A 27515-nucleotide genomic window follows, 5' to 3' on the forward strand; every position below is an offset into this window, starting at 1 on the left:
CACAATCCATCACAAAACCATCCATCCAACCCACACATATACACACAGCTTGAAGTCCACATCAGAGAAGAAGGTGGGGGGAGGGAGGAGGTAGGGAGGGAAGGGATGGTAGGGGAAAAACAAAGGAGGAGGCAACAATGCTCCATAGGAAATGTACTCATTACCTTACTCATGTAACTGTAACCCCTCTGTACAGTAGCTTTACAATAAAAATATATGTATAACTAATTTTTAAAAAATGAAGCCTGAAGAATAGTGTTTCGCTCACATAGGACATCAGAAAAGAATTAAAGAGGAAGGAAAAGAAAGTGAGCAACAGACAAGGAAAGGGTGGAGAAAGAACTAAGAATAAAATGTCCTAACATGCGCACACATGCACACTTTTCATAATGTAAGTGCCAGCTGTGGTTCCTTCACAACCCAAATGGAAACCACGAGCCCTGATTCCCAACAGTTAAGGAGTTTGTCCACTCTGTGGCAAGGACAGCCACAGAAGCTGGAACTGCAGCACCTGGAACTGTTCTTTCAAACCCGTTCACAGCAGCCCAGAGGTTAGGTGGGCCTCCACAGGGCCACGTGAGTTCCCACAATCGCTGCTTAAAATTTCCTCAGCGAAATGGTGCATCTCACCGGCTGAGGCCATCCTTGGACTCAAAGAGTCAGAGCTTACCCAACATGCACAGGGGCTTCCTGGCAAACTTCAGCCGTCCCCGCCAGCCTTTGTATCGGCAGCAACATCCGGCGGCCCAGATCCGCAAAGCAAACTCAGCTCCAAAGATGAAAATAGCAAATGTCTCCTGCGTGCAAAAGCATATGGAGAGGATTGATTAGCTGGGGCCATTTGTCAGCGCTACAGAGCTGCTCTGAAGGTCTGAGGAGCTGTGTTCCTGCTTCCGCAGCTGCTGCGGTGGCTGGAGAGGCTGGAGGTCACATCTTCATGCTGATGTACTATTGGTTCTGAATACTGTTAGGCCTTTCAAAGTGACTGTCTGTTTTTTCTAAGTGTTCGGTCCAAGGGATCGTTTTTGTCTTTCTGGAAGTTCTGAGTGTTGAACTCAGGGCATTAGCATGGCAGGTAGCTACTCTACCACTTGGGTCATGACACATCCCTTTTTTTTTTCACTGTTATTGTTCTTTTGAACCAAGTCTCATTTTTCATTCGGGTGGGCCTGGACAGCAATCCACCTATTTATACTTCATGCTTGGCTGTGATAATAGACAAAGGCCATTGCACTCAGCTTTTTGTTGTTGTTGTTGTTCAAATTGGGGCAGGGAGGTGGAAGAGGATTGTCCTATTTTGTCCAGGCTGGTCTAGAGTTATAATTTCCCAATTTCAGTCTCCCAAGTCACTAGGATTAGAAGAAATAGGAGTCACCGTGCCTGGCTACTCTGTTTGGTTTCAAAGTTCTCTGAAGGAGCCTTGAACAAGTAAAGTTAGTTGGAAAGAAATTTGTCCAATCTACTAATTTTGGACAGTGCCTGGTCCCTGGTATTGCTAATTATGTTCAATAGTTAATCAGCTCAACTCCTGGGTTGGGCAGTGAGCCCAAATTTCAAAATATTGTATTTAAATATTGTTATAGAAATAGAGAAACCAAATCCTAGGGGCAGCTATCAGGATGCAGGGTGCTTTTGCATGATTGTTCGGAGGACTGGGTAGCTAGCTGTACTTGGTAATAAATGTGATGGTATTTACCTGGACTTGTATATTCACCTTTATCTTTAATCAGTATAGCACACTCTTATCGGCAATTCCACCTGAGCCCCGGCTGACATCACCAAGTATGGAAAGCATGGCTCTTTTTCAGGCCTAAACTGGGCTGGCCAAAGTGTTAGGCAGAAATACACCCAGGGACAATGGCCTTTTCTCATCACATGGCTGTCAGCCTAAGCCGGCCAGCAAAGCTCACCAGCAGCAGGAGCCAGTCTCCAGATACCGTCTCGTACTCCTTGAACGTGGTCAGCACAGCCAGAATCAAGCAGCCCAGGACAATCAGGAACCTAGAGGAGAGGGGAAAGGTGAGGAAGGATGCTTCAGTCGTGGCTGACTCCACAGGCAAAGGTCAGGAGAGCACCAGAACGAGCCTGCATCTACGACCGGACGCGGTTATGTGTTTTCTATACCATCCCAATCAATCATCATGACAACCTGTAAGTCAGGTAGGAATTTATTGTCCTAGTTAAAGAAAACACGGTTGAGAGAGGCTAAGGAAGGAGAGTGCTTTTATTTCACCAGCTAGTTAGCAGAATAGGTCTCTTAGAAGTCAGACTGGACCTCTGGCCCCAACCAGGGGAGGAGGGCAAAGGGGTCTGTAGAGTCTTGAATGGCCAAGAGCTTACCATAGATTTTTGGACAAACAATGAGAATATGAATACATTCCAGAACTGCAACTTAAGATGTGCTGAATATGAAGAAATCAGTAGCTACTAAAGGAAACAACTTCTTTATGTTGGGGTTATTCAGAATTGTTTTTGAAATGCTAGGAGGAAGAGGAAGCCCAGATAGCAGGGTGCCAGATACTGGCCTTCTAACATTCACTGAGGTTGTCTGGTCCTTCCTCTGTGCCAGTATGAACCAAACTGAAAACAATTCTGAGAGGGGGGGGAGGGGGAAGAGATTTTTTTCAGCGAATAAAATTGGTTTTTGTGCTAGGTGCCAGTGGCTGAGGCTTGTAATCCAGGCTACTCAGGAGGCTGAGATTTGAGGATCATGGTTCAAACCCCTGCTTTCACTGTATTTGATACTGGTATAATTTGTGGAGGGGAAGGGAAAAAACAAATCGTTTAAGTAGAGATACAGGAGGACCCATTGCAACAATGAGATGTACAAGTCGTTATGTTGAAAAATGAACTTTACAACTTTGGCTGGGGGCTGGGAAGGGTGCGGGGGGGTGGGTGGATGGGGTGGGAGATGGGAAGGGATGGGAAGGGGAAACAAAGGAGGAGGCAACAATGCTTGATAAGAAATGTATTCATTATCTTGCCCATGTAATTGTAACCCCCCTATATGGTATTTTCACAATTAAAAAAAAAAGTTTCAGTGGCTTAAAAAAAAAAAGCTGGGCAGTAAAGCCAGTGAGACCCCGATCTCCAATTAACTACCAAAAAAAGCCAAAAGTGGCTCAAGTGGTAGAGCGCTAGCCTTGTGCACCAAAGTTCAGGACAGCACACAGGTACAGAGTTCAAGCCCCAGGGTCTGTGTGCGTGCGCATGTGTGCGCGTGCGTACACACACACACACAGAGTTTTGCTTCTGATGAAATATCTGGTTCAGTAGTAGTGTCAGGACCCCTAGATGTCTGAGGGACTGGACTAGCCAGCATCTATGGGTGAGGGCTTGGCACTCCAAGGCTTCCTATTCCAGGTAACAACTCTGTGCTAATAGTTTTCAATCCATGCTTCTTTCGTGTTTTCTAATTCTAAGTACCTATGTGTATATGTTGTACTAAATGCCATATTAAATTATGGTATTTAATCACATTATATGTGCTATAATACATATATAATTTATACATATCTGTGGCAGACACAGAGACTAGAGATGGAATTCAGTGATGGCTGACCGCACAAGTCTGACCCAGCAGAAAGATGCCTCACGGTGCAAGGCCAGGGCTGGGCCGTAGGGAAATCCTGCTCCTGGTCTTGTCTGGGACCCAAGTCCTGGCCTGGGTTCTTGGTAATCGTGAGCAAATGTTATGATCAATAGACCTGCGGACTTGCAGGCCTGAAGATCTAAGTTTTTAACCTTGCTTAGGAATTTAACCAAGATCTCTAAGTTCCTCCTGTATTTGAACATTTTATTCAGATTGAGAGACTCTGATCCATGACTGGAATCTGCCTAATCTGGGTCCCTGGTTCTCTTCTCAAGCCAGGGTGGTGCTGATGATGAGGATAACAGCAGAGATGGTAGTGGTGGTAGGGATGATAACGAGGTGATGATGTGGGTAATGACAGTGACCTAATGATGGTGGTGATGATGATAATCATTATGATGCTGATAATGGTAATGGTTGTGGTGGTGATGATAATGCTGGTAGCAATGATGATAAAATGATGGTGCTGATGATGGTGTGACTGATGGTAATGATGGTGATAGTGATCAGGTGCTGGCAATGATGCTAACTGTGATGGCTGTGAGGATGGTGTTGGGGTGGTGTTGAATAGGTTGGTGGTGGTGGTGATGGTAATGATGATAATGGTATGATGACAGACAGAACATCGATCCCACCATTACCACAGTCAGCACCAACTACCTGTTGCTTCATATTTGTCATCTCCTCAGCCTCGAGACAACCTGCCAAGGTAGATGTGATCATTCACACTCTAAAAGACGTTTAAGAACCATACTAATTAAAATGCAATTAATTCACAATGCAAGCCACAGACCTCAGCCAGGTGAGAGGTGCTGCCACTGGCTGACATACAACTAGAAATGGAGTCCAGGGCTAGGTCAACGTACAAGGAGATGGGAAGCTTGGGGTAAACTTATTGAGCATGAATAGGAGCCTTTAGCCAGCCTCTGAGATCTTCCCTGGCTCGTGTGTGTGAGTGAGTGTGTGTGTGTGTGTGTGTGTGTGTGTGGTGTGTGTGTGTGTGTGTGTGTGTGTGTGCGTGCGTGTACGCACAAAGCTCAGAGAAACTCTACAAGGCACACATGGCAGGCATATTCAGTATGAGCCTGGAGTCATGTTTCAGGGGACCCCCACTCCTGAGCACAAGCAGACCCCGTGACTTATTTTCTTCTGACAGCAGAACAGGGCAAACATGGTAGCCCTAACTCCTTTACTTAGTTTGTTGTATGGCAAAGACCACGGGATGGCCACACCTGTGACAGTGACACATCATCCACTGTCTTGGAGAGGGCTACCCTGCCATGAGGGGGCTGCAGGGGCTCATGTCAAGGGGCTGCAGCAGCTTCTGGGACCAGGGAGCTCTCCAGCGGTTGGCAGCACGAAAGTACGGCCCTTCCTACAACTGCAAGGAGCGGCCGTCATGAGAGCTTGGAGGATGATTTCAAGGAAAGAACGCAGCCCATGCTGTGAGGCCCAAGGCATGAGATCCAGTCAGGATGCTCACAAAGTGGGAGATAAAGAAGTCTATATCATTGCCTGCCATTCAGTGATCACTTGCTGTGCAGTGATGGGAAGCTCACATGGAGTGGACTAGGATCCATGTGTCCAGTCCTCATAAAGGAAGGGTAACCATGTGATGCAGGGGCTATAACTATAGCACCTGATTGGTGAAACTTGCTCCAGGAGAGAAGATGCTAGGTCAATTTTTCTCTGTTTCCAGAGACTAGCTCAAGCAAGTCACAGGAAGCCATAGTGTTTAATGAATGGATAAAAGCCATTTCAGCCCTCATGTTACAACTCATGCCTGAGATCTTAGTTACCTTGGAGGTGAAGATTGGGAGGATCACAGTTCGAGGTCAGCAAAGGCAGAATTCCACAACATCATCCTAAGGAACAAAACTAAGTGTGGTATGTATACCTGTAATCCCAGCTATACAGAAACATAGGTAGGAGGATGGTAGTTTCAGGCCAGCCTAGGTGAAAAGCAAGACCTTATCTGGAAAGATAACCCTAAAGCAAAAAGGGCTGTAGACAAGGCCTCAAAAGCACAGAGCCCTGTGTTCAAACTCCAATACCACCAAAAGGAAAATGAAGCGATTTTCCAAGTCAGTCATTGTCCCATTGTTGGAACTGAAGGCATATAAGATAGGGGAAATGTAGGACAATTTCCTTGAGAAATGAAGAGTTCACATCTAGTGCTGCAATTCCTAAGTTTGGAATCATTTTATTGTCATTATTATTTGTTTCTGTGACTCAATTGCCACTTAACCTTTATGTCAGACACTCAGTATGTCTAGATTCTTTCTACCACTTGAGGAATTCACAGATCCTTTTGAAGTGTATCACACACAGACAGTAAGTTCCTATGATCCATGTCGTCATCTTCAGTTCTATCTGCATCCATCTAACAAAGACAGCTCTCCAAAGGCAGCGGTCAGGGGCTGTTGAGAGAGGAAGAGGATGGACTGGAGCCATATGCCTTCATCAGCCACAGAAACTCAGTTTTCAGCAGCAGGGACGCAGGAACAGAATATAGCCAGGAGGGGGCAGCAAACGCCCATCATAGCTCTGTGTTCCCTTACCCTTGCAGGATAGATCTACTTTTAGAGACCAGTCATTCAGCTATAAAGCTCAGATCTAGGAAGCCACCCTTACCCTGAGAGGACAAACACACCTTAGTTTCTTGCAAATATCAATATATCCTTAAAATAGGAATTGATTCCAGATATATTTGTCAGTCCCCTCGACAGAACTCAGACATGTGGCTGAACCTGATGTGTTGTTAGACAGGTCTTCCTCCTTCTCCCCCTCTTCCTTCTCTTCCTCCTCTGTCTTGATTCTCTTCCTTTCCATGCATTACCAACGTCCTTCTCTTCCTTACCTCATCATTTGTCACTTCGGTTTCCATGTCTACTTGATCATTTCCTTCCCTCTGTCTCATGCACCTACTCCCTGGCCAGTTCTACTTTCCCCCTCTCTTTCCATTCTCCACTTTTTCTTTGCCCTCCTCTCTCATTTCTCTGCTCCGTGTCCACCTTTTCTCCCTTGCTTCTGCAGCCTATCTGTTTGAGGACGGGTGTGCCTGTCCAGCTCACTTGGGAAAAGCCAACTCAGCGCTCTGTCCACAGCACCCTGGCTGTGTTTGCAGTCAGGGCCCACAGTCTCTCACATGCCCTTAAATCGCTGTTCACTGTCCACTCAGCACTCTTCCCTCTTCCTGTGCCAGCTCCCAAACACACCGGGCTGGGGTGCAGAGAGGGTGGGAGGGAAACCCAGGAATGCTGCTTCGAGCCACACATGGCTCTACAGTATAAGATGCAGGCAAAGACAAGACCCAGGGTGTCCTACCTTAGCCCATGTGGTACCATCCCTCTGCCAGGCAGCAGGAAAGGGGAAGTCATGGGTGTGAGTGAGGAACCATCTTGGCATCAGGAAGTCCCCACAACCCTGTCTTACCCATGCTAGGTATCTCTCTACAGGCAACGGGACTGGGCTCACTGGGAATGAAGGAAACGGCATACCAGACATCCCCTCCCAGGCTGCATCCACAGCAAGACAAAATCTACCATCTCTGTAGTCCCTCCTCCCATGTACCATCCTCCCTCTTATTCCTGGGAGCCACTAAGAGGCAGAGACCTCCATGACTTTGTTTGTCTATTCGTTGTACAGCTGAGGAATGAGTCTCCACTTTTAGAGTGACCAAGGCAGGAATCCCCTGTGCTGAGGTTTCAAGACTCAGCTCAAAGGGAAATCCACAGGTAAGTTGGTGCAGTTAGAGACAGGAGGGGAGTGAAGAAATCACCTGGCCACTCTCAGTTCATCTGGGAGAGGACAAGTTCTTCCCTTCCCCTCTCGACTACCAGCTCACAGGGGATTCCAGATCCAGGTAGCTCCCAGTGACCTGTGGATCAGCACCCCCAAAAGAATATTTAAGTCACTCAGAACAGGGTTGGCAAATCATGTTCATTTTACAAACCTACTAGTAGAGTCTGGTCCAGGCTGCCCAGAGTGTGTATTGGAAGGGATTCAGTTTGATGTCAAGTTAACTGGGGGAAATGCCATTATCAGTTGATGACATCTGCCATGGCTACAGGGAAGGACCAAGAATTGCTGTCTTGGAACCACAAGCATGAGGACACATGTCAGAGTTAACATGATTTCCCTGGCTTCCTTTGCTTGACTTGGCTCATGTCAAGCTCACTGTGAAATTCCATTAACCACAACCTTTAAGGGACCTTAAGAAAGGCCTGGTCCTATTCCTTAGTCTTGTGCAAAGGAGGTTTGCCAGTGGTCCCTTAATAATTCCTCTCAGAGTGAGGTATAACCAGGTCTCCCAGCTCTCAGTCTGTTTCCTCTTCCTCAGTACCACTCCCTGCTTGGTAGTGTGTAAACTAAAGAGAGTACTTTGATGGACCTTTCTGCTATTGTATATGTTGAGCTGATTACAGTCTGCTACCTTCTACTGAACCTCAGCAGCACAGGGTAAAGGTGAACTACTGTCCACCAGTATTATTCAGAGAAGTTTTGTTTTGTTTTGTTTTCTTTTGGTGGTTGTGAGGCCTGAACTCTGGGCCTGTGCGCTGTCCCTCAGCTCTTCAGCTCAAGGCTAGCGCGCTACCATTTGAGCCACAGCGACACTTCCAGCTTTTTCTGCTTATGTGGTTCTGAGGAATCGAACCCAGGGCCCCATGCATGCAAGGCAAGCACTCTACCACTTTCCAGCCCCTTGTTTTGTTTTTTTAAATGAGGTATTCAGTGCCTCTTTTTGAGAAGTGACTGATGTTTTCCTTTTCCCTCATTTAACATTTGTCCATTTTCTGCAAACAAATATGCTTTTTATGTGTGAGGTGAATAATGATAACTACCTCATCAGGGAGTCAGAATTAACCAATACCCCCACACAAAAGTACAAGGAATCACTTATAAACCCTTCGCAGCGATTGATTCAATCACTTTAGCTTTGCTGAAATTTCAGAAGTCTCAACTGGAAGTGCCTGGCAGGCAGGGAAACACTCTGAGGAAGGAGGCAGCATTTTAGGGGTAGAAAAGTGCCACATACTGAGCCTAGTCAGGCAGATATCTGAGTGGCCTGGTGCCTTTTCATCTTTGAGGCTGGAGAGACGCAATGCCCAATGAGAGCAACGGTGGAGAGAAGTGCCCAGCTGAGGGGGAGTGGGGTGTGTGGCAGGAGCTGTCCTTATCACTTTCTGTCCTACCTGCATCCCATACCTACATGCCTTTCTGTGTCACTTTCTTCAGTCCATGTCAACCCTAGGTTTAAAGCCATAGGGAGAAGTCCCAAGTCGTTTGCCAGGCAAACTTTTCCCCCACATCAGATCTTGCCTGGAAGACTGGAGGAGACACCTGATCCCACTGATTGCTGCCTATGTGAGACTCATTTTAGAGCCCAAGACACAAACAGGCTCCTAGCGAAAGGTCAGAAAACACTATTCCATGCAGAGGGTAGCCAAAATAGAGCTAGGGTGCTTGTCTCAAATTTCAAAATAGGAGTGAAGACCAAAACTGTGACCAGAATCTAAAGAGGCATGGCAGATTAATAAGACAATCCATAAAGAAGATACAGCATTTATAAATATATGCACGTCAAACAACAGAGCTCCAAAACACATCAAGGTTCTTTCCTACGCTCACATTTGTTCACACCAAACTTAGGATTTAATCAAAACATGGCAGCCCTTCAATTCTCTTCCCTTCCCTTATCAGCTCTCTTCATTCATTTAATCACATCACATTTCCTATTTGAGGCCCAGCTTAAATGTCACCTCCTTATTATTTCTCCCTCCCTCTATTTCCCCTTCCTTCTCTCCCCACTTCTTGTTTCCCTCCCTCTTTTCCTCCCTCCCTGTCACCCTTTCTTTTCCTCTCACCCTCCCTTCCTTCTTCTCTTCTCCTTCCTTCCCTTCCCTTTCTCCCTTTTCCTGTTTTCCCTTCCTTCGTTCCTTCGTTCCTTCGTTCCTTCATTCCTTCGTTCCTTCGTTCCTTCGTTCCTTCCTTCCTCTTTGCTCCCTTGCTGTCTTTCCTGCTTTCCTTCCTTCTGGCCAGACATTGTGTTTCCCTTAAGTGGGCATGTGCCACCATGCTATGCCATTAATAGAGAGGAAATATGTTGAACATGCCTAGCCTGGCTTTGAACCATCGTCCCTTGATCTCTGCCTTCCAAGTAACTAGGATTATAGGCTTGAGCTACTGTGCCCTGAAGGAGAATTTTCAAAACATTCATGATACACTAGAAAACAGAACATTTAAAATGACTAGAGAAATAAAACATGGGTATATTCAGGCTTTGTGAAGGTCTCTTTAAAGGAACTAATATAAATTACAGATAAAGATTAGAACAGGGCCTGCAGTTTAAATTTCTTTAGTATTATGGAAGATCTGCTTCTGGAAACATTTGAGTTTTGAAAAATACAAACATGCAATAGTTCTCCAGTGTGATGTCCTCTTTTTAGTTGAACAGCCTCTGTTTAACAACAGCCCAACAGCTACGTGTGGATTTGCTGCTGACCTCCAGCTAAAAGGTACTGAGTGCCATGTTAAACTATGGTGAAAACTTATTCAGGACCCTAGCAAGCATGGTGGGAGCTTCTGTTAAGGAAAGGCCTGAACACTGGAGCTGGACACACTGGGTCTCAAGTCCAGCCTCATTCTGGCTGTAGATTCTCCTCCAAAGAGGCAATGGAACACCTCCCTTTTAAGAGGACTTGGGAGATAATGGATAGAAAATCCTTCCTGGCAGGCAGTAGTGCTCAGTAAATAGCACTTTCCTTCCAGCTTGCTGACAAAGGCCTGCCGACCTACAAATTATTTATAATTGGGAGCATAAATTTGGGAGGCAATCAGGGAATGAGTTTCAATTCTGAATGCACTATTTATTGTTGAGTGAGTGGTAAGTACCTTAACTTACTTGGTCCTCCAGTCCCTCATACTTACTATGGAGATAATTTTTTTTTTTTGCAATCATGGAGTTGTGAGGAGTAAATGTATCTCAGTTTCTCCATTGGTAAGGAAGGGAAAAGAGGAAGTTTTGGCTAATTCTTTATGTTAAACAATGAACAGAATTTTTATTTTTATTATTATGTAAAGTGATGCTTAGTGGATATGTGAATTCTTAATAACTGGAAACCACTGGTATTATTATAAGACATTTGGATTTTCACATAAATATCACTTCTGAATCAGGGGCCTCTTCTAAGAGACACTGTAATTCTATTTCCCTGTCTTTCACACACCATCTACTGTAAGACACATCATAACTGTATCAACTCCTACGAACAGAAGGAGCTAATACAATTATGGTAGTTTTTGATTGTATTTCACATATCCAAGAGATGTTAAGTGGGGGCTATATATGTATCTCTATCTCTGTCTGTCTATCTATCTATACTGAAACAGAGTTAGATATGAGTGCCTTGAAACCAAATCCTTTAGGACAAATAATTTGGACAAGACAAGGTTTGAAGAAGTGACTCCAATAGATCCCCCCTGGTATGAGGGCTGGCAGTGCGTCTCATATCTCAAGCATCATGATAATGAAGTTTAGTTTATTTGGTCTAAGCCCTTTTATTTCTTCTTTCATTCCCACATCAAAGCTGTGCATCATTCTCTGACCCAGCACACCTAGCCCGTTATGTCTATTTTTCCTTTGAAATAATGTTTTACAGATAGTCTGTGTCTCCCATCTCTACAACTGATGGCTTCATTAAACTACCACCATTCCTGGGCTGTGTCACTTCAGCAGGCTCATAACTGATCTCCTATATCTCTATACAATTTCCCCTCCAGTCCATCTGCCAAACTTCTCTTTCTCCAGCCTCTTTCCTGTTGTTTATCATCTTCTGGGCAGAGGTTACCAAATGTTTGGTCTCTGTCCTCATTAAAGCCTTTGTTTTTCTCAGCTCCTTTCTGCCATTAATAGAGAAGAGATCTGTTAACATGCCCAGTCTGGCTTTGAACCATCTTCCCTTGATCTCTGCCTTCCAAGTAACTAGAATTATAAGCTTGGGCCACTGTGCCCTGCAGAAGAATTTTCAAACACTCATGATACACTAGAGAACACAACAGAAACTCCCAAGAACAGAAGGTGCTAATTCAATTATGGTAGTTTTTGGCTGTATTTCACATATCCCAGAGATGTTAATTAGGGGCTATATATGCACATCTATCTACCCCCGCCCTCTCTATCTATCTTGAAACAGAGTTAGATATGAGTGCTTTGAAACTAAATCCTTTAGGACAAATACTTCAGGCAAGACCAGGTTTTAAGAAGTGCCTCCAGACCTCTCAGACCTCTGCTTGCTACTTGGCAACCCTGTATTCTGTACTGTTCCAATCAATCTCCCCACCATCTTCTACCCTCTATGCACAATTTGATTTCTTAGAAAGAAGAAGGTCTTGGGAGCCAGGCAGATCTGAGTTCAAATTCTTGCTCACGTTTCCAGTCATGTACACTTAGTCATAACTGTCCCATAACTGCATCATATTATAGGGTACAGAAAAGGTGACATAATTAAAAATCCATAATCCTCAAAACCAATACCCTGTGAATTTTGTTAAAAATGCTTTGCTTCACACTGTAGGTGAGAGTCTTTACATTGTGGGTGAGTCTTCACACTGTGGGTAAGAATCTTTAACGTCTGAATCCATCCTTCTCTGGACACGCACTTTGTCATAAGAATGATATCAAGCTAGAAGAGAACACTTAACAAACATTGCACCTATCATGGACATTTATAAAAAGCTAACCATAAGGCAGCTAAAGGCAGTGGACCCTATTGGAAAGAGTATGGACTCCAGAATTAGGGACGACATGATTGTATTTGGTCCAAACCTTTCCTTTTCAAATTTTTGTGACGTAGTCTAGAGGACTTAATTTCGTATCCTTGACTTCTGTAGTTCTATAGTGATGGAGCAATGCCCGCTCCATGAGACTGTGGTAGAGATTTGTGATAAAGGATGTAAAGTCCCTAGCAGTGGTAGGAGACGCTCAGTATATTGATTGAATGGTAGTAGATGAACATCTGGTAGGAGACATTCAGTACTGATTGAATGGCAAGACTGGTTGTGGTTGTGGGCATTGAGCATGCCACCTTTTGTTCATAAAGCCAAGCAGCCTTATTTACAGATGCCCAAGGTGGCAGCCACATCTCTCTCAGGAGAGCTCCCCTGGCTCTGGAGGAAAAGGCTGAGATATATGAGGGTGAAAGTTAAGTCAGTGGTTGGAGAAATGGAAAATGGGAAACAGGTTACGTGTCTCTCCTCTATTATTATGACAGCAAAAACAGCTTCTAGAAAAAGGCTTACCCTGTATATACACTTCTCTAATTCAGGGAGGGGAAGGGAAAAAAAAACAAATGCTTAAATAAGGATACAGGTTGACCCATTGTAACAATGAAATGTACAATATACTATGTTGAAAATGAACTTTACAACCTGGGGGAGGGGGTAACTTGTGGAGGTGGGAGGGAAGGGATGGTAGGGGGAAAACAAAGGAGGAGGCAACAATGCTCAATAGGAAATGTACTCATTACCTTGCTCACATAACAGTAACACCTCAGTATAACATTTTTACAATAAAAAATGTACAAAAATAGTATAAAAAAAGAAAAAGGCTTATCAGGCTTAAGGTGGATACCAGCACTTGCCAATGTCTCTCATGTCCAGCTAGTGAAGAGTCTGGTCCAGAACACCTGTCCCGATTCAACTGTTCTCCCTCCTCCATTATGCTTGTTCCAGCGGCCTCCCAGACCTCTGTTTGTTACTTGGCAACCTTGTATTCTGCACTCTCACTCCAGATCCAAACAGTCCTAAGCACTGACTGGCATCTGGCCACTTTGCCTGTCTAGAGCTGGATTCTTTGACCTGATGCACTTCTGAATCTCTGGGTTTAAAAGACTCAATTCACAAGGCAAATTCTGAAGCAAATGATGAAAATGAAAATACAAAAAGCACCATCTTGAATTCTAAACTTAATAAATCAACTCATTCTCCTCTGCCCTTTTCCAACCTTAAGACAGCAGCCATATACAATTTTTGTAAATTTGTATTGTCACAATATTGCATTCTGCATTTTATCTTATGAAAGAATAAATATTCTTGGGCTTAGCTATGAAATATTCAAAACTATCATGTTTAATGAAAGAGCAGTGCTCTATAACATCAGGGCCCTAAAATATACATAACCATTCCCTCTTTGGCAGATATTTAGGTTCAAGTTGTTTATCATTGTGTGTTATTATACTCAGTGCAAGGACAAATCATTGTGATCTCCTTGGTTTAGGACTACCCCTTGTAATAAATCCCTGGAATACCTTTAAACATCTGCATGGATTCTTGTTGCATTCTCCCCGATTGTTTCTCTAAAGGACTGAATAGCTGTCCACTATTCCCTGTCCCCTTGAGTGGAGGACAGTCTCTAAAGGACTGAATAACTGTCCACTGTCCCCCTATTGAGGTCTCCACTTGCATCACAATTTCCCTAGCATTGGCTATTCCCATTGCTAATTGCCTTACTGCTATAATAGATTGAAAATGGCCCCTGGAATTTGCATTTTAATAGGAAAATAGTCTTGCACCAAAGGATTAAGCACATCTTAGGGACCTCCAGTTGTGGAACAGAGGTTCTAGGAGAAAAAATTTCTTGTCTTCCCAGTAGCTCTGAAATTATCCCACCTCACTATTTACCTACAGCAGGCAAATCAGACTAGCTTTGGCAGCTATTTTCAGACCCAAGACAGTGGGAAAATGCCAAGGCATCATTGGTATATTACTTACTTTTCTTTCAATGCTCTGGAGACTTTTCTTATTCAAACATAAAAATTGGTCCTCGCAGACCCAAATGGAAAGATGTAAAGATCTTACATTTCCTGTGCCATTAATGCTTTCCTACAATTGGCTGTGCTGTTTTTTCTTAATCTTGGAGCACCCTTGAATGTATTTTATTGAGATTAATCTGATAACACTTCCATTGGAATCAGGCAGATTAATGGATTTCTTTTTACTAGGCTTCAATCCTTTTGTTCTTAATTCTGTTAGCTAGGCTGTTTCTTTTGAGAGCCCAACACCTGGATACAAAGTAAGCTCTAAGTCTGATGCTATTTTACCCTAGCATGACACAAGCAAGGGTTATTCTAGGTGGTTTTCTTGTTTTTTTTTTTTTTTGAAATCTCATTAGAATGGAAACATTTAGTGGCTTCAAGTTCCCAAAATGAGGAAGATTTTTTTTTTTAAATCAAGCATGTGTACCATGCCAGTATTAGCTGGGGAAGAGGACATCTGGTTGCCCAGCTGTGCCTTTAGAAACAATGGCCATCACCATGGATTGTTTTAGCAATTTCCTTCTCTCTCTGGGTTGTGTTCCTCTCTAAATGTGCCTGGATTTCATATTTACATACCCAGTCCTTCATTCAGTACATGTTCACTGAGCAATTACTCAATACCAAGCCCAGTTGTCAAGGGACAAGATACAGTTCTGTTCCCAAGATGTCTAGTCTTGTAAGAAAACCACATCTTACTTACAGTAGAGAGTGCCCAGGCTAAATAGGACATGTCCCATGCCATTGGGCATGAACAATGACTGAACATTCTATTAAAGTCTTGGTGGTTTCAAGCACACAGATGTCATATCACAATGCACAGGAATAGGGGGCTCATAGACTTTACCTCTTACCTACTATTTCTCTTTCTCTCCCCCCCTCTTTTCCTATCTCTTTGTCGGTCATGGGGCTTGAACTCTGGGCCTAGGCTCTGTCTCTCAGCTCCTCAGCTCAAGGCTACCACTTGAGCCACAGTGCCACTTCCAGTTTTCTGGGTTTATTGGAGGTAAGAATCTCACAGACTTTCCTGCCCAGGCTGGCTTTGAGCTGTGATCCTCAGATTCTTAGCCTCCTTAGTAGCTAGGATTACAGGCAGTGCTTGGCTTCACCTACTATTTCTAAGACAAAGTCATGTAGGAAAAAAAATGCAAGAAGGTCACCAGCTAGTCTCTAGTGATTCTGTTTTGTTTACCCTAGAATCCTCAGTGTCAAACTTGTAAAATAAAAGTCTTCACTTGAAGATGAGGGGACAGTTTGCTTACATTAAATATTCAGAAGGACAGGGTTTTAGGAAACAGGCATCAGGAAAGAGGATTTCAAGTCTTTGTCACTAACTACTTGGGTGATGGTGGGCAAATTGAATCTGAGCCTTAATTTTCTTATCTGAAAAAAAAAATGAGTATGACTACATGACTTCCTAGAGCAATTGTAAATGTAATCAACAAAGTGGATACATGCAAAACTCTTGTATAGTGTCTGGCACATAGTAGGCTTTCTCTGGCGTATTCCATGCCTCTTTCTCCTAAGATACCTTCCTCATGTAGAACAGTCTGGAGACTTTTATTTGTATCCGCAGGGAGCACTCTTAATTTTAGGCTATTGGCCAAGAGTCAAACAAGACCGAGTCAGGCACAAAAAGGACTCTAGGGGTTCAATTACCAGGGAATGTGATGAGTGGGAAGCAGACAGGCTTTTTCTCAGGGACCATTTACCTGCACAGGAAGGAAGGGAAATGGGCTACTTGTGGGTTTTTTTGCATCAGGACACACTGGGAGAAACCCTATGAACTCCTAGCATCTCTGTGGATAATGGGCAGCTGGGTTTCACATGCACTGGCTTCCACTGGTCTCATTCTTCAGAGTCTCTGCCCTTTCTCTAAGGCCCAACCTTTTCTTGCTCTCTAACCTGTTCAAGCTCTCTGTGTTTTTCCCATTTTGTTTCTCTTCCTTCTCACTCTATTTCTCACAACATTTACCAGAGTACCTGGGCAGAAAGCTAGGGCTCACTACATACATACCAAACCACAGCTGTGCTTTCCTTGGACAAGAAGAGCTGAGTGCAGGCAATGATGTCTGGTTGGGCTGAAGCTATTCTATCACTATCATTGCCTCTGAACTATTTAGCCATTTTTTTATTGCAATGCAGGTAACTGATAGGCATACGAATTCCATCCTGACTTGGATTTTCTGGTTTATCATCATGTCCTAGGAGGAAGGTCTGCAAAGGTAACTTCAACTTTAAGTCACCAAGGGACAGTAAGGACTACTCTCAATCCACATACCTTCTGGTGTACTTGCATTGGTTGAGGGCAATGCTGGTGTAGTTTTAACCTCTCCTCATGCAGTAATGATGTGCAGTCAGGGTTGAAGGCAAATTCCAAAATGGCAGGCTACCAGCTCATATTATGGGCTCTGGCATCTGGAGGATTTGAACCATGTCTAGGTGCGGTCAACAGCATCTATGAGGCTATGGTGAGTAATTGAATGGCCGGGCTGGTCTCTGCCACCAGAAACAATGGTGTTTGTATTTTGACTCCAACACATTTCAGTGAGGAGCATTACAGATAAATCTTCATAGCTCGATCTTGTTTGTATACTTTTTCTATGCTGTGTACTAACTGATCTCACATTTGGTAGCTTAAAAAAAAGCCACTCAGTTAATAGTCTCATGATGTCCTGGGTGAGAAATCTAAATCAGCTCACCTCCACCCCCAACTTAATGATCAACTAGAAAAGAACCTGCTTTCAAGTTCCCTCAAGGGGTTGGTAGCATTCATCCCTATAACTGTGATCCTTCAAAGTTAGTGACAGAAAAAGAAGCTCTCCAGAGATGGAGCTATCCTTTGATGTACACCTAGATATCAGAAGAGATGATGATGATGCCACCTCCAAGTCTACCCGCCATATTGTCATCTAGAAGAGGAGGAGAGGAGTGCAGTGAAAAGCAAACGTGACACTATTCACAAAGATTGAAGCATGAGTACTTGGAGGATGTGGAAACTAGTGAAGCCATACAGAGAAGCCAACGTCCTTCAGCCTCTGACGCAGAGATCATGGCGGGCGTCTTCACAGCTCAGCCTCACAGCTCTGCACAGAAACCCATTCCTGTCTGTGTCTGCATCTACCAGCCATGCTGGCTGGCACTCCCTGCCATCCTGCCCCTGCATCTGCCTAGCTTTGATAAAAATGCAAAGCATGCATCATGTTTGGAATCTTCACAGCAAACTCTTGACATGCAATTATTGCCATTTTAAGATAGGGAAAAATAATTAGACTCTGAAATGTTCAAAAGAAAATTCAACTTTGGTGGAAAACTATGCATTGTTTAGGCTACCCTTTTCCTGGTTATCCAACTTTAGTCTTTCCCTCACTTTGAGCTTTTTTACAACCTAAATCGTAAATAACTGCCAGCAACACGAAACTATATCTTGTGTTTTAACATGAGAATTCTGTCCTGCCTAGTAAAGGTTTAATTGAATTCTTTTCCCTCTAATGTGAAAAAAAAACTACAAAAGTAAGGATTCCTCTTGTTTCTATTCATTTCAATGTTCCTTATCTATGAATGTGCTTGTTTATCAGGTTACCTTTTTGAGTCTTTTATAACATCTCTTGGCTCCCTCAATGATTAACATTAAAGAAGATCTTTAGCATGTATCAACTTACTTCTGTATGAAGAGTCATAATTTTAATGCTTCTTCAGAAATGACCATTGGGGCAGATATGGTAGATCACACCTGTAAACTAACTCCTGTACTCAGGAGTTAGAGATGGGAGAATTACAGTCTAAGGCCACCTGGGTGAAAGTACATCATCCTATCTGAAAAACAAACTAAAGGCAAAAAGACTAGGGGCCTGGCTCCAATGGCCACATACCAAATACAGAATTTTTGTAAATGATCATTTAATAAAGATCTCATATGTTTACATACAACTACATGGTAGAACCTACATTCAAATCTACCTAGATTTATTTGGCTTCAGGACTTATATTTTTGAAAATAAAATAACTCCCCCAGTATCCATAGGGATTAATTTCAGGATTGATGTGGATACTATAACCCAAGTCATCTCCATAAAATAATATAGTCTTTGTGTATAACCTACCTACATTTTCTTATCTACTTCAAACCATTTCCCTAGTAACACTGAAAGCAATGTGCATGCCATATCAATAGCTATTATGCTGAATTGTTTAGGAAGTAATGAAGAAAAAAGACTTCTATGATTGGTACAGATGCAATTTCTTTTTTTAAATACTTGCAGTTTTTGGTTGGTTAAATGCCTAGGCACAGAACTCATGATACAGAGCTGATTGTACAAACGTAGTGCTGCACACAGATAAGTGCCAAGGAGCCTTCTGTGGGTCTTGAGATCTGACTTTGACTGTCCTTGACTCCTCACATGTAGAAGCCAGGGTTCTGTGCTCACTCAAGTCCCAGGAGGTCCAACTTCCTGTGACTTCAGATTAAGGCTCTCTCTACTAGTCTCTACCCCAGGGACTTTCTCGTGTCCTCTTGAGAACGGGACATGAATCAAATTTCACCTCCTGTTCTTGCTATTCCCCACTCCCAAGCATTCACAATATCACCTTGCTTCCATGAAGTGATCCTCCGAGCACCGGAAAGCAGCCAGCTCTTTGAGTTTTTTTTCCCCATCTTTTACAATTATGCTCAGTAAACCCAGCTCCCCTGTGCAGATTTTTAAGTGTCTACCATCTTATTCCAAACCTTGCTGTGTATTGAACCCATGATCCCAATGCACACTACACTCATCCGGCCCACAGAGCATGCAAAGCTTCTCTATTGCCTGTGGCTTAAAGAGAATCCTGGGTGCAGACTTAGGGACTTGCTCTGCTACATTCCTCCCTGCCATTCCTGAGTTTCCTGCCTCCCTCATCTTCTTTGCCTCCAGTGATATCATCATCTCTCCCTTGGCAGTGACTCTGGCTACTCCTCACACAGGCATCAACAATTTGAGGTCACACCTTCCAGGCTGGAGATGCCACTGAGCTCTCCACACATAGCCCCACCGCCACCCCAAAGCTGTCATGATTCTGCCTGGAGTCACTAATAGGAGATATGTACTCCTCTCCTCAGACCACAAGTCCACCCGGATAACCACTGCAGTTTAGACCGCTCACATGACATTGTTGACTTTGCAGTCAACTTATAGAGCCCTGGAACCCAGCCTGGTCATTTTTTTACATTTATTATTATGGAACTCTGGTTATTTATCAGTGGTATGTAATTGACTTCTTCTGGGACCTAAGCCCAGGCCTTCACATTTATCTTTTCTCAGTTCCTCTTTCTGAGACCAGCCTACATTTCCAGCTGCTACATTTGTTAGGAACTGTCTTCCCAGTGAGTTCTGTCCTTTATACTTTAATATCTGAATGCTGATTGTCTCACAGGGGCCTCATGGACTCTGTTTCACTGGCCAGGATGTCACTCCCACCCCTGCTTTTCAGGGGTTTCTTCCCCCAAACTCTCCTAGTGAAAAGAAAGATTAATGCTCGCTTAAGCTTTTCACTCCCTCTGTTCCCAGAGTTGTTGGATCAGCTTCTTTACTTTGTATGTATGAGATCAGCTTTTGAAAAGATAGATGTCAGAACCAGCCCAACAAGTTGATCTAAGAGCAGGTACAGTCAGCTCCTGGACACACATGGGGCCCCACACTGAGCTGGAGATAGCATTTTCCTACTCAAAGGCCACAGTCTCTGAGAACGTGAAGTGAGAGCATTTTGTGAGTAGCCCTCTGAAAGCCACCACTGTCTTGGTAGGATTTTGAAATCTCTGACTTGAAATTCACTGTTACTAGAGGATCCAAGACCCAGATCCATTTGTGGAGGTCCCTTTGACCTCATGGGCTCTAATGGGGACTAAGCAATCAATGCTTCCCAAGGCTGAGTGTGGGGCTGTGTGGGAACTATGTCATGAGTGCAGCATTTCAAATCAGGGTTTATTTTTCTCTTTCTTTAGAGATGAGGACACTAAGTTTTCTCCTTGAAATGAGGACAAGGGAAAAAAAAACACACACACAAGGAAAACACACAGAATGACTCAGAACTGATGTAGCAAGAAAATGTACTGTGCAAATGTTCACTTGTTTTCAGCATAAAGATTAAACAAGAGATAGAAGGGTCCTGAACAGACAATCCATGGACTCTAATGGAGTCCAAAACTCAAGATGACTTTGAGTCCTTGTGCATTTTCAGTCTGCCTCCGCCTGTGGCTGACTCTTTCACCGATTTGGTTGAGTCACTGATCCACGTTCTCCTGGGATAAACAATCACTAGCAGTAGCAGTATGTCATGCTCTACCTCACATCCAGAAAGGCCTTTAAAGCATAAATGTGATCATGGTGGCATCTTCTCCTCCTGTATAAAAGCTTTCAGTGAACCTCTCAACTTAGTGTTATATGAGTTCTTTAAGACTCAGCCTCCTGCTCCTTGATTCCATCTATCAGAGTTCTTTCCCCTCTTCTTCACCAGGCTTTTTTCCCTTTCTTTCAAGAGCTAGCTGAGAGGGCACCTCTGGAGGGAAGATCTCAGGTACTTAGGGCGGGCTAGACACTTTCCCCTACCCCCCTCCAATGTCAGCCTACCTGCTGACATTGGACCACAAGGGACTGAAAATATGGTAACAATGAAAGTAAGACCTTCACTTTTTGAGTGTTCCCCCTGATCTGCTCATTTTTCCAAGTGTTTCCATATAGTAGTTAATGTAAAACTCAAAACAAATACAAATGGTAGTTTCCAAGTTGTGAACTCCTTGGAAACTAGGACTGCCTCATATGCAAATACCTACATATCCTATGCTTAATATTTATCTCTCTAATCTTGTTTTTCTCTATCTTCCTTTTTCTCTCTCCTTTCTTCCTATACTCCTATCTTCTCTCTCTTCCTCTGTTTTTCCCCATTATTATATGTATATAATGTCTTAATAAATGAACGAGTAGCTAGATGGATGACTAGAGTTACAAGTCTGCTGAAAGGTAAAACTTCCCAGGTCTTAGCTGAACACCTGACTTGGGATGCTAAGCTTTCTCTCACCAATCACAACAGTTTTGAATTTTGTATGAGTAAACAACTTTATCTGGAAACAAATCATTTATGGTTAAAAATCTACACACAGTTAGCCGGGCACCGGTGGCTCACACATGTAATCCTAGCTACTCAGGAGGTTGAGTTCTAGGATCATGGTTCAAAGCCAGCCCACCAGGAAAGACCGTGAGTCTCTTATCTCTAATAAACCACCAGAAGAGATGTTGTGGCTCAAGTGGTAGAGTGCAAGCCTTGAGCTGAAAAGATGAGGGACAGTGCCCAGGCTCAGAGTTCAAGCCCCATGACCAACAACAACAACAAATACATACAGTCATGTTGGAGTTTTCTGGTTTTGTTGATTTTAATTCCTTGTACTTGAGATGTGAGATTTATCTGAAAAGTTGGTCTAATTGTACCAACTTCACAGAACTGCAATTCTCAGGCATTCTAGTACATAGTACTCAATGGGGAAGAACCATCTCTTCTCATTAACCATGATCCTGATACCAGGCATCTCATTATCTGAAGTCATAGTGAATTCACACAATTGATGGACTCTGGGAAGAGTCCCTCTGAGGACTGGAATCTCTGTGGTCCAATGTCATGTTTCCCCATGGTTTTGAGGATCCTTTCCCTAGATGCCTTTTCTGTCTTTCCCCTAACTATCTCCAGTAACCAAAAAAGATCTCAGGCAAAGCCTGTACAGTAGTAATCTAGGCCAGCTAAGGGATCTCCCTGCCCGGTGCCACCTTAGCCATAGTGAGAGGCAACTCCTTACTTATCATGCAAGTTTATGATACTCAAACTCTTTATTTTTTGGAAGGTACTCCAATTTAGCCTTGCCCAATTATCATCTCTTTAATTTGTTTTCGATATATCTCAGAATCTTGATTCCTCTTACCTGCCCCTCCCCCCACATCTTTTTTTTTAACCAGGGACCTATGAAAATGACTCTACAATGTGATATTTCCATAGGTATGTTTTCATCAGCCATTTACATAGGTAATTGTAGTCTAGAAATGCAGACTCCTAAGGTAAGGAGTAGACTTAAAGGGAATTGTATCATTCTCCATCTGTCCCTGGGAGCCACTTACTTAGCTCAGGTGAGGGGCAGTACATCACTTCCACATCACCAATAGTTGTGGCTACTCAGATACAACTGTGGCTCTGGATCATCCCTGGTTGCATGCAGCATCTTTTGGCTGTTAGTCTGGACTCTATCCACAGAGATTTGTCTGTGAATATTTTATAACTTCTCTCCATGAGTTCAGATTTCTTGCATCTGCCACTTTTGTTTGTGTAAATGCTCTCAACCTAAAGTGACTAAATGTCACTTCCAGAAGGTTCTCATCCCTGGCTTTTTCACTGCGATCTTACACATATTATATATTATATATCAGCAGGATGGGATGTTATAGTTTAAATGTGGCTTTTCTTCCCAGATTCATGCAAGTTAATCCCCCAAGGTTGTATGATAATGGTATGGAGAAGCTGAAGAGTTAGTTTAACTATGGTGTTTAGAGGTAGTGAATAGAGTAGGTGACTAAGCAAGGCTGCACAGAGCAAAGTCAACACGTACTTCCACCATGACATGATGCAGCTGAAGAGGTCCTCCCCAGAAACAGCCTTCTAGACTCCACCCTCCAAAACTCTGAGCCAAAACTAACTCTCTCTTCATAGAGAGCCTGCCTTGGGTATTTCATTACAGTAATGAAAAGCTGACTAATGCACATGGTGGTGTAGGCCTGTAACACTCTAGGCTTGGCCCTGGATCCCACATACTTGTTTATCTTGTCTTCTATATTCTACTACATAACTGATCCCATTTGCTTCTGATGAGTTCTTAGAAGAACTTGGAGCTTCCCAGCCCTTATCTTCCTCTCTTTCCCTGAAAAAAAAGATTTCAGAGATTTTTTTTTTCTACATGGACTTCCCCTTGAATGCTTTCAACTCTAAGAGCTTAGTGTTCTCCTCCTTGACACAGCTACTTAGCACTCACTCCTTTGGTACTGATTTCATCACACTCCCCCTTAGAACTATGAGATTATTTTTAAAAGTTCATTTCATCTCATTTGGAAACAATATTTCTTCCACTGTTGCTGTCAACAAAGTACAGCTTTTCCTCTTGGGATTCATATACAACAAGTCTCATTGTGTATTGCTTCCAAATCTCTTCCTGATTTGGAAAATGAGACAAGCTGGTGCAACCATTCTGTCTCAGCCTTAGCAATAAATGTTCAGTTAATATAGCCTCCTCTTGTAAATTATAAGCATAAAGAGAAAGATCCTCTATCTACTAAGGAGTTCTGACCTTTCATTCTCTCCTCCTAACTCTATCTTTCCTTCTTCCTTTCCTTCCTTTGTTCCTGCTTTCCTTTGTTCCATCCTTTCTTGCTTGCTTCCTCTATTTAGTTGAATTTCCATTATGTAACTGATGCTATGTATAACTGATTTCAATGAGTAGAATGGCAAGTTAGGCCAGAGCATTGTTGCAAACTCAAAGAACACCAAATCAAGATTATTTGCATTTAGTAAGAACTAAGGAATTGGCTTATTTTGCAGCCACTTGGAAAAAGGATTGTCCTGTTCTCTTTGACTCAATTATCCATAATGAATCTAATTTCAACACTTTTCAGGGATAGAGAGTATAGCAAGATGAGAAAGCATGCTTCGGGTTTGGTCCTTGAGGGTAGAATATATTCTTGCTGATTGACAAGAGGTGCATCAGACTCTACTAATTAGTAGACCAATTAGTAGAGAGGCAGTCAGAACTAGGGAGACGTGAGTAGAATGTTCTTCAGAATAGTTCCTCCCATTCAAAGGTATATCTCTACCCCCAGAGACCCTACCCCAGAACAAAGGCCCATGAGCCATCAAAATGAGACTAAGAAATCAGTCAATAAAATTAAAATTTAAAGAGCAATTTGTCTTGCCTGAATAATTATGAGATATTTCTGTTACTATTTGGAGGAATGAAAATGTAAAGTTTAAATCTTAAGTCCAAATGAAATTTGATCTGGAGCTTAACTTTGTTATTGGATTTTAATGTTACTCTTTTTCAGTGCTGGGGATTGAACCCTGGTTCTCACAAATGTTAGGGAAGTACTCCAACACTGAACTACAGCCACACTCTCAGATAGGTTTTTTTTTTTTACTTTTCATTATTATCTTTAAGTAGTTGTGCAAAGGATGTTCCATTTAATAAACCAGTTTATGAATACAATGCATCTTGATCAATGTCACTCTTTTCAACATTCATGTTTGCCAAACATTTATTCAGTACCTACTATGTTCCAGGCAGTGTCCCATACTGAATAATCAAAAGTCAGTAAGATCTTTGTCTTAGGTCTAAGCTACATTCAAAGCAGATGCACACCTACAGCCTTTGATCCCCTGGAGTGTGTGAATAATCCATAGTAGTCCAACATACTCCGGGCATACAGTATCAGGTGCTGCATGGAAGAGTCTCAAAATGTACAATTGTGAAGTACATTCTACAATTTGTACTTTTAATGTCGGAGGTCTAATGTCACTCATTTTAGGAAGAATGGCAGGAATAGTTCAAATGTGTGCTTTTCATGGCCTCAAATCCACCCCATTCCCAAGTCCATGTTTGAAATATGATCTCTTTCCCTTTTTTCCTTTCTTTCCACAGTGAGAAATAGGGAGTTGTTAATGTCTGCACTATCAACCTACACTATCATATTTAGTGTGTTTGGCTGAATGTATGAATGCATACATTTGGAAGGCATGAACAAATGAATGAAAAACCACCTTCATATAAAAGTATGCCCTTTGAGAGGACAATCAATAATAATCAACATATCATAGCTCTCACCAAGCACTGGTCAGTTTCCAATTATTTCTGCTCCACTTTAGTGCCTTTTATTACATCCATAGTACTATTGATTTAATGTTTTTCTAAGTAAACTCACTGGCTGTGGAGTACTAAGTAATAATGTTTCAAGTCTATGTAAAACACAGCATCTATACACTAGAGGGTACTCCTTTGATTTCTCATTCATGTGCCCTTTCCACCCTGCATGAAAGACTTAGGCCATCACCAGCTTGAGGCTGGCCGCAGAAGACATTAGAATGCTCAGATTATACATTCCTTCCCATCTGTACTTGCTTCCTCCTCCAGCCTGATGCTTCACTTTCTGTTCCTGACACATGAACACATCTCTCCATGCCTCCAGGCTTTGCTTCCTTTGAGATGCTCCTGGACTATTCTCGTTTCCACCAAAGGGAAGCCTACTCACTCAGCATATCTTTCTTCTTTCTCTCTTGCCTTGGATGCTCCCTCTCTCGATCTTGCTTGGCCATGCAATTCAGTAAGAATTATGTACCAAATTTCTGTTGCTTCCTCTGGGGACAATAGATTGCTATATGTGTATGTGCACTCAAAAATTATTTATTAACTTACTATAACTATGTTTTCTGGCCACTGGTCTTACTTTTTATTTTTTATTTGTTGCTGTTGCTGTGTTTTGAACTCTGGGCCTGGGCATTGTCCCTAAGCTCTTTTTGGTCAAGGCTAGCACTCTACCCCACCACTTGTGGCTTTTTCTGTGATTAATTGGAGATAAGAATCTAATGGACTTTGCTGCTCAGGCTGGCTTCAAACTATGATCCTCAGATCTCAGCTTCCTGAGTAGCTAGGATTACAGGTGTAAGACATCAGCACTCAGCTTGGTCTTAAATATTTTGAGACCAATGGGCTGATGTGGAAATTCACCACGTTTTAGGTATTCTTAATTGCTTGCAGAAAACTGATTTATAGAAGGATTCACCTAACCATCAAATGGGAATAAGTTGTAACCAATGATATTTTTCAAAAGAAGAATGCTTTAGGAAACAAGTTCCACCAGCTCAGGCTCACAGAATGAACGCTAGCCAGTGTTTCATCCATTCTGTCATCTCAGGAGTACCAGCTAATGTCCACCATGGTGTTTTTTTAGGGGTGGTAAGGTGATCAGGGTGGCTATTTCCAGTATTATTTTGCCAATATTATCCTTAACTTCCTTCAAACTCAGGGTATCATGGCCAATCAGCTTAGACTGTGGTGACTGTTTATGAAAACAAGCCTAGAGTCTGCACGCTTCTACTCTGCTTCATGCTTCGAATTGTAGTGGGCAGATTTAGATAGATGTGTGGACTAGAGTCCTTGGCTTTCAGCCCCAAAGCGACTTTACCAGATGAATCTTAAATGGCTGAGCAGGTGAAATAAACAAGGTGGGGAGTGGGGGGGAGAGGGGAGGGAGTGGCCAGTGAGGTGGAACATGCTACAGTGGAGAGAGAACCAAAGCAAATACCCACAAGGCTTTGGGATTCATGCTGGCTCCAGTTACCTACCTAGAGGACCTCAGGAATGGGTTTTACCTCTGTGGTACCTATATACTGTCAAACAGAAGGAATTGATTATATTGGTGAGATTGATTCTTAATTTTCTTTAGCAGCAATATATTTTTCTTTTTTAATTAAATTTCATGTTGAACCACAGTGTCCACAACAGATAAAAATGACGATTCTCCAGTTAACAAGGACTTGGAGGAAGGGAAAAAGTCTTAAGAACTGAAGTGACACCATCTTGTTTACAGGCCAGTTGCTCCCAGTACCTGCTTGATGGAATATGGAGCAAAGAGGGCCTGGCTGCAGATTCTGACATCATGTATAGATATGGCTGCCTAAAGCCAGACCAAGAGGGAAGAGCAGGGAGGTTGGAGAGATGTGAGCATGAACAGCGCTGCATCACTAGGACACAGAGGGAGGAAGCTGGCCAGGCTCCCAGAGGCAGGTGGTGGCCCACCTTTCCATGCTAAGTCACCAGTGTAGTTAATCATCTGGACACTTTGTCAAAACAAGGAGAAGATGAACTGACATGTGATCACACAAGGATGAACTAAGCCTCAAGGCAGACATGAACCTGACTGTGTGTGTGTACAACATCTGGTCCATTCAGATTGGTCTCAGATGCACAGCATGATACCACCAGGGAGCATGTCAGGCCCAACAAGGACCTGCTGAATCTGAATTAGCCAGGTCCCAGAGAGAAGCTGGGACAGAGGGAG

At 43.0% G+C, this 27515-nt stretch overlaps 1 protein-coding gene across 1 annotated transcript in view; it reads right to left on the reverse strand.

The window, feature by feature from the left end:
* Kcnq3 (potassium channel, voltage gated KQT-like subfamily Q, member 3) overlaps positions 1–27515 on the reverse strand; it is a 247272-nt gene that overhangs the window by 29141 nt on the left and 190616 nt on the right. Inside the window, exons 3-4 of the mRNA XM_013025131.1 lie at positions 1911–2001; positions 671–797 (exon numbers count right to left, since the gene is read on the reverse strand). Of these exons, the coding sequence (XP_012880585.1) occupies positions 671–797; positions 1911–2001 (218 nt within the window). The remainder of the gene's footprint in view (positions 1–670; positions 798–1910; positions 2002–27515) is intronic.

This window comes from Dipodomys ordii, unplaced genomic scaffold, assembly GCF_000151885.1.
Source record: "Dipodomys ordii isolate 6190 unplaced genomic scaffold, Dord_2.0 Scaffold82, whole genome shotgun sequence".
In the NCBI taxonomy this organism is placed as follows: Eukaryota; Metazoa; Chordata; class Mammalia; order Rodentia; family Heteromyidae; genus Dipodomys; species Dipodomys ordii.